This window comes from Alosa alosa, chromosome 3 (assembly GCF_017589495.1).
Source record: "Alosa alosa isolate M-15738 ecotype Scorff River chromosome 3, AALO_Geno_1.1, whole genome shotgun sequence".
Taxonomy (NCBI): domain Eukaryota; kingdom Metazoa; phylum Chordata; class Actinopteri; order Clupeiformes; family Clupeidae; genus Alosa; species Alosa alosa.
This window is the reverse complement of record NC_063191.1, coordinates 17486158-17494432: the sequence shown is the minus strand read 5'-3', so window position 1 is coordinate 17494432 and position 8275 is coordinate 17486158. Positions and strand designations below refer to the sequence as shown.

Here is an 8275-nt window from a genome sequence, read left to right as displayed (position 1 = left end):
TCTATTTGGTGTACAATTGGCTGTGGCGGTGTGGAAAACTTTCTAACCAGATAGTGACACACCCTTATCATACAAGAGTTGACAGCTCTGGTGCGACTTGGGTCATCCAAATAGAACCAGGTCAAGGGTGCAGTATAACAACAACTGCTTGCCCCATGCCAGGGTCTGCCAATCATGTACAGAGTCCTGGGCACACAAACACATTTATTTTCAAACCTCCGCAGTTGCACATAGAACTTTAATTAAATATTTTTTCGAAATATTCTCCTGATCAGAGAACCTTTCATTTATTATACTTCTTTAATTTATTATACAGCAGAGAAAGTAAATAAATGCAACACAGATTAAGAGCAATGTTGTACTTTTATCAGCCGTCATGATTGTACTTACGTTCTGGGAAAATTGGGGTTGTATTTATGAGTGTATCATGTCCATTATGAGGGTGGTGCCATAACATTGGTCAGGGCAATAACGCTAATACTATTATGTTGCGCTTGGTAATTTTCTTTCCTACAGTGATCAGCAGTAGTTGATCTTACAATGGAGTCTGTGCCCTTGACTGTCTTGTAGTTGAATGTGTGGTCTCACATGGGCTATAACACTGGTGACAGTTTTTCCCCGTTGTCACAATAGCTAGTGCAGTTGCCAGCAATACTGAAATAATGCTCCAACTATTACACTTAAACAAACTCACACATAATGCAATGCAGTACTGTGTGCTCTTGATAGTCATCCACACAGAAACAGAGGACATACTAGTGCATTCCCTTTTACAACAGATTTCATAATTTAAAACAGTTGAAATACAAGCAAGAATGCTTGACTGGATTTAGGACCACAAAATATGGGTTGGATAAAATTACTTTCTACTCCATTCCACTACTTCAAAAAAAGCCCGGCTGTGAATTTGGGCATTTAACAGGCATGTACACAAATGAATAGAAATCTGCCTGGACTAAACAGCTTACCATTTCGTTCTGGGCAAGGGCTCAGAATCACATGCAGTGCAGTTTGCAGTGTTTAGGGTCAAGTTTAGACATCTGACATTTTCAGGTGAAAACAAATTAATTGCCCATTTCCTTCTGAGACTGACTTGAGACTGGTCAGGCACAGCCCATGTATTTTGTTACAAAATTGCAGTTGTTGGTGAACCCATGAAAAGACCCTTTGTGCTCAAAACAGCTAAAACTTACAAGTCTGCAGTCTTGAGAATGGGCGGTATTGGGGACAACGCTGAGCAAAATGTATTCTAGTTTCCATAAACAATAAGCAGTTTGACACAAGCAACCTCAAATGCAAAGATGAGACCGGTACCATCTGCATGCATTTTGGTTTTCTATTTAATTAATTGAAATAACTAACTGATATAAAATAAGAATGAAATAAAATAAAAAAGTTGAACTTAAATTACTTTGATAATGTACACAGTAAGACAATAAACCGTTACAGGCATTACTTTATATGTTGAGTTCAGCATGATCTAGTAAATTTTTATTTACTCTTTTAGCATCTGTATCAAATAAAGCTTATGAAACAAACAAACAAAACAGATACATAATGCTAAATGCTTGGTGATATACAAAATGTTCTGTAGCAGGATACATCAGACATCTCGGAAGGAGGAAGAGAGTGACTAAAGCTGCAGTACTATTGTAATGTTAGTGTGTTAAATAAATTACAGGTTTGTTGTAAATTGCAGAGGAACATCCTTTCGTAAACACAAGTGCAAGAGATGCAGCCGAAGTTGATCCTTTGTTGTTGTGTTCTCTGATTACTATAGAGATATGGTGATTGTGAAACACAAAGGAACTCCCCTTTTTTGGCAAGTTGAATTTTTTTCTCTCCAGATGCATCTGTAACAGTGCAAGTAAGGAATGCAAAGATTGCTAGTGCAATAAAGGAAATAAAGCACATACAATATTGCTAAATGAAATATTCTTTTTCAGACATTTCTTTTTTCAAATCAAAGCTGTGTCAAAACCAAAAAAGGTGTAACATACGTTCTCCTAAAATGCCCAAGTAACATTTTTTTCTTCCTTGAAGAATATGACTATGTGGGAAAGTTCCTATGTCTTAAAAGGGATAGTCACCAAATAGCAAAGACTATCAGTAGTCTTTTTTCCCAGATCTTTTTTAAATGCCCACTACACCATCTTTGGATGCCAAAATGTGTCCCATCGAGAGTTTAAAATAAATACAATGTGCCACTATAAGAGCACTAGATCCCGGGAGGGTCCTGGCGTGCAGTCCACCCCAGGAGCTCCTCCGACTGGACTTCTGTTAAAGGCCTTTAGGGGGTCTTCCATCTGGAAGGAGTTCAACAGTCCGCTTTGATTTTGTCCAGAGAGTTGTCGATTTTTGTCAAAGTCTTTTTGATGCGTAATGCAGTTAGTCTTGCAGATGGATTCTGATACCAGCACTCCTTCATGAGTTTAGCAATGGATGTTAAAGTCTGAAAGGGGGGGAAGACGGGGAAAGATGTACAAAGGGATACAGTTAGCAGAGTCAAAGCAATTTTCTGTAAATTTTCCTGAAGGCTGTTTAAATGATTGACAGCACATGAGTGATCAATTTGGTCTCCAGGTCACTTGATTTTTCCGGACTCAAGAATGATCCAAGTAGTTAGTTATATCATGCCTACTTGCACTAGCTTACGTCACAATGCTTTCTAGACAGGGTTTTCTTTACCATATTCCCCACATCTCTGCTTAATTAGCAGACAAAAATTTGAGTTATGTACTTACTGGGTCTGAGAACCATCTGTTGGGGATGTTGGGTCTCTGTTGATCTATGCACACAACCTTTTTCATATCTTCAAAGCTGGGGTCGCTTGGAACAACATCATGGAAGGGAGGCTTGTAGTCTTCTACTATTCCTATAAATGGAAACAACAGAAGAAACACGGTTCTCATCTGTATGGATAGACAGGTGTACCTGTTTTCAGTCAGCAATTATATAAATGGAAAAGCTTTTTAATGGAGTACCAACAGGAGTAGATCCAAACAAAATAACACTAATTTCTACTTAACTAGGTTTTTGAATGAGCAGGTAAGGTTTGATAAACAAGGAAGAACAAACTTTAACACTTTTCATCATTATGAATAAAAATGCTGCAGAAAAAATCAGTTTGCACTTTTCAGTCAGTTATAACACTCCCCGAGATGATTTGGTCAAGTCTGCAAGGTTTTTTTTTTTTAATTGAAACTAGAATGCATTTTCAAGAAAATGCAAAATGTTACGGAACATGTGTGTAAGTGACAAGTAAATAATTGTAAACACTGGTGTCAGCCAATAAAATTTGATGTCTGATTTTAGAATAGTTAAGGGGCATTGTTGAACTTGACACAAAGCAAAGTCTCTAAAATCTCACTTAGTTGTTGTGGAGCATTTGTGACCTATGTCCTTGCTGGGCCTTTTGCTTTTCTAAAACTGTATTCATATATACATGTACAGTATTTTTATGAAGTTAATACTTTAGTATATAGAAATTTAAGTCCAATGTTTCTTTGCTTTTCTTCCAGGACAGGATGTACTTGAATGTTTTGTAAATAATACATTGAATGAGAGTAAAGGCATGCCATTTGTACCTGACATTAGCTTATCTGACGATGAACTCATCTGCTGTTAAGGTATCAACCTCCAGCTAACAACTTAAATACCGCACCTTAAACATGTGTCTACTATCAGTGGCGCCGCCAGGCGTAATCCTGTATGCACTGTGCGTATAATTTTTCAACGCTTTATTCATGAAAATCATTCAATATTACAACAATAAAAATAGCTTGTGTACTGTCTTAATTGAAACATGCTTCACACACAAAAGATAGCCTATGTTTAAGGCAAAGAGAATGGACATCTCAACATAAGGATACTTTAGAAGATGATGATTGGTGTAAACTTTGTCACAACATGATGAGTAGTCCTGGCGCTTAAAAACGCAACGTTATTAAGGTGTTTAACAGTAAAAGGTGCACTGTTCTTAAAAGTTATCATGAAGGCAGTGAGATTAAGTATAAGTAAGTATATGTATATATACTCTTTTGATCCTGTGAGGGAAATTTGGTCTCTGCATTTATCCCAATCCGTGAATTAGTGAAACACACACAGCACACAGTGTACACACAGTATGGTGAAGCACACACTAATCCCGGCTCAGTGAGCTGCCTGCATCAACAGCGGCGTTCGGGAGCAGTGAGGGGTTAGGTGCCTTGCTCAAGGGCACTTCAGCCGTGCCTACTGGTCGGGGTTCGAACCGGCAACCCTCCGGTTACAGGTCCGAAGTGCTAACCAGTGGGCCACGGCTGCCCCTCAAATTAGGCATTGTATCCTACAGTCACTATGTTTGGAACATCGTAGTTCGGATTCCAAGATTGATAAGATTCAGTTAATGGATCATCTCAAAGTTTGGGACAACCAAACAGCAGTGTAAGCAAATCCTTATTGTTAGGTGACCATAGCGGTCTTTTCTTTAGGCCTAGGCCTATCGCAAATCGCGACATAGACTCATTGCTTTCTTCTTTTCTTTTCTTTCCCTTGTTCACGATAATGCATTTAAAGCAATGTTCACGTCACGTGAGCCAGAGCCGATATGGCCAGAGCTGCTTGCTCTGTAAAGGTATTTCTGTCCCACCCACAAATTGCGTTAAAATGGTGTGTTTAGCAGCCAGAATTAAAAAAAGAATCCCGGGGGTGAAATCTCCCTCATCCCAGAAATTTTAAAAAGCTCGAAACACCTCTATGTGTAGGGTAGCCATGCACCCGTTCTTTTTTTTGGGGGGGGGATTAGCATCCTGGGCCATGGTGCGTAGTATGGAATACAACCCTAGCGGCACCCCTGTCTGCTATTGCCTTCACTACACTTCTTACATCTGGTTGCTGTGTATTCATATATATTGGTCATTTCTTCATCATTTCTGCAGTGTCACCTGAGCCACAGCTGATCAGAATTATTCCTTAGTTTAACTCGCATAACACAGTGGGAGATGTGCATTTCTTTAACCGAATTTTCATGAATGCACATATAACTGATTATATGTGATTGAGCTGATTGGAAACCCTGACGTAACTGTCTACTGCCTGACATTCAGAATGTATAAACAAAATAGTGTATAATAAAATCCAGGCAATTTGCTTACAGTGAATTGTGCAGCATTCTAATACACTTCATGGACATTATTTTTAACAGCCTATGTCAAACTGACACCATGTCCTAACCGGATGCGATGCGAGCGAACATTAGCGATAAAATCCATTTAATTACATTGTTTTCAATTGGAGTGTCTTGACTGCAAGCGACGCGAGCAGCACGATGTAATGCAACGTTTTGAGAAAACTTTTGTCGGACGCCCAGTTTCTATTTCTCTCTGTCGCTCGCTTTGCTCTGCTATACTGAATGAGAAATATGACGCAATAGAAGGGCATATTTAACGGATTCACTGTAGACAGATAACATTGACAGTCGCTTACTTGGATCCTGTTAGGACATGGTGTAAGGTTTTTCTTGTGTGACATTAAAGGAATACGCCAGCGGTGCTTTGCCGGTGCTATGCCCAAAAATAGTTCCAAATCTAAATTGGTCTAGTAAATCCCTTCGTGTTAATTTGCATTGATATTTGTACTCGATGTGAATGTACGTGTCACGAGAAATAATTATAAAAAATCTTGAGTTATTTGATTCACTTTTGCAACGACATGCTAGCTGGAATCGCCGGATTACTTACTTACTCTAATTTCACCTAGGGGTGGCGTATTCCTTTAAATTCAAATTTGTGGTTAAGGAGCTGGGCTAGCGTGCAGTAGCCTGAAAGTTGTGGGTTCAATTCCCAGCTTCCACCGTTGTGTTCTTGAGCAAGGCACTTGCTATGTACACTACCGGTTCCAATTTTTCAATGGGTTTTAAAGGAGAAGTTCGGTGTGATATTGACCTAAAGTGTGTTGAAACAGTTTAGTGAAGTTTACCGTTCGCCGCCATCTTGAATTTGGTTACGATAAATCGAGCGACTAGTACGAATGAACAAGTATGATAAGGGATCAGATTGCAAAAATAATTCCGTGGAAATGCATGGACTCCAGTTGCTTCCAGTAGCAGCAACTGGAATCCATGCATTTCCACGGAATTATTCCGCTAATTAATTAATCGTACTAGTCTTATCGTGACTAAATTCAAGATGGCAACGAACGGTAAACTTCCTGAAGGTACTGTCTGTATAAATCGTCTTGTAAATAAACTACCAGTGCTTTTTCAAAGTTCTCAATGTCTCGTTTTAAATCTCAGGGCCCTCGGAAGTCAACCAATGAAGTGTGGAGGTACTTTGAGCCTCGTAAATGGTGTAAAACAGTGATTTATTTGCATGACTAGGCCGATGCTCGAGGCACCCCCTTTGAAAACCTGTTGGTAGCATCAGCTAACTAGCGCCAGATATCGGAGTGCAGGGGACAAGCCGAGATGAGCCATGAGACAAAAGTTCACACTCGGTATCATGTTTTAACACACTTTAGGTCAATATCACACCGAACTGGAGACTGTGCTGGCCACTCCATGTTTTCAAGCTTACCATCTTGTTCTTTTTTCCTATGGTAGTTATGGCATAGCTTGGGCTTATGTTTTGGGTCATTATCTTGCTGTAGGATGAACCCCTGACCAACTAGGCTTATACCAGAGGGTACTGCATGGCGCTGCAGAATGCTGTGGTAGCCATTTTGGTTCAGGGTGCCTATCACTGTACAAGTCACTGACTGGATCCAGTAAAACAGCCCCAGCTCATCAAGCTTCCTCCTCCATGTTTGACAGTGAGGAACCATCCTTTCGCCTACTCTACGGCGTACAAAATCCTGCGTGATGAACCGAAATTTTGATTCATCAGTCCATAACACCTTCTTCCAGTCTTCAGTAGTCCATTGGTGGTGTTTCATGGCCCAGACAAGCCTCTTTCTTATTCTGACGTCTTAGCAATGGCTTTCTTGCTGCAACTCGACCGGTCATATATATATATAAAGTGTTGCTGAGATATGACCTTACTTTCACGATTGTGATTGGCTTTCACAGGCAAACGCTTTTGAAAATCAAAAATGTATTTAAGGCTTGGTCTGAAGATCACCTGTGCCAAATTTGGTAAAAATTGGAAAATGTGATCTGTGAATTGAACTCGGCTTGATCCAAGGATTTCAATGGTACCTCGTTTTCAAAAATTGGGCATATGGGTCAAAAGTTATGTGTGTACACCTTTAACTTTGACCTGTTGGTGGCGCTAGAGTAGCCTGGGTGCCAGTCGAACTTAGTCCCGCCCACAACATTTGAGTTTGGGAAGTTCGGTCTGGCATTGCTCCGTTGTGGAGCAACTATGCTCGCCCCAAATCTGGCGGACCAATCAAATCGGGCTTTACGATGATGGACAGGTGAGCAACAAGCCTCGTCTATCACGTCATCTGAGCATGCTTAGGTTGATTATGTTTGCAACAAAAACGCTGTGGCTAGAAGGAGACAGATAGCTTCTAAAACCCCATATGGAAAATGCATATTATTTCAATGAGGTTTTATTACTGAAAATGACTATTTCTGAAAATGTTGGCCAAAGTTGAGAAGTGGGAAAACTCGTGGTTTCACTTTCATCAAGGGAAAACAGTGTGTTGCATTGTGACATATTGTTCCCTCGTTCATTTGAAATCTCTTAATTGACCACCTGTTCGAGGGATTTGCGACAGCCTTTCCCAGCTGTTTATAACATGTTTGTAGCATATCAGTGTTCAACAGAATTATTTTTAAAAACGGAGGGGATATAGGCGATCAGTTTTTTCCTAATAGCCTATCCTACTATGTATCTCTTAGATTTCGCTAATGAGTGTTGTAGGAGATATTGACGGCACAATAACTTTAAAAGACCAGAAAACAATGTTAAAGCATTTGTGGAGAAGAAGGATGGTTCGTGTGTTCTTCCTATGGATCTCACGGTAAGTTATTTCGTTGTTCTAATTGGTTAGGTCTATCCAATTGAGTGCATAGGCATTCCCTCCCTGTATCGGTTAAACTAACTGTAAGTGTCATTTCACCGGCATATGGTCAAACAACAAATGACTATTTTTGCCAGTAGTAGGTCAAATATCAAGACCATTGTTTAAGCATTATGGGGTTAAATAGACACTGCATTTAATGAAATGCTAATGCTACTATTACCCTTGTGTTAATGTGAGCTAATGAGAGTGGAAATTGGCAGGGAAAGTTAAGGTTACTGTGTCCCGTGCTAACCTACTCTGCAAAAGAACCTTCCTATAAATAGCC

The 8275-nt window shown here is 39.8% G+C and overlaps 1 protein-coding gene across 1 annotated transcript in view; it reads right to left on the bottom strand.

Moving 5' to 3' along the window:
* Positions 1-247: 247 nt before the first annotated feature.
* Positions 248-8275, bottom strand: part of LOC125292059 (activin receptor type-1-like) — a 34806-nt gene continuing 26778 nt past the window's right edge. The window contains 2 exon segments of the mRNA XM_048239159.1: positions 248-2452; positions 2745-2875. Coding sequence (XP_048095116.1) covers positions 2318-2452; positions 2745-2875 — 266 coding nt within the window. The 3' untranslated portion in view covers positions 248-2317.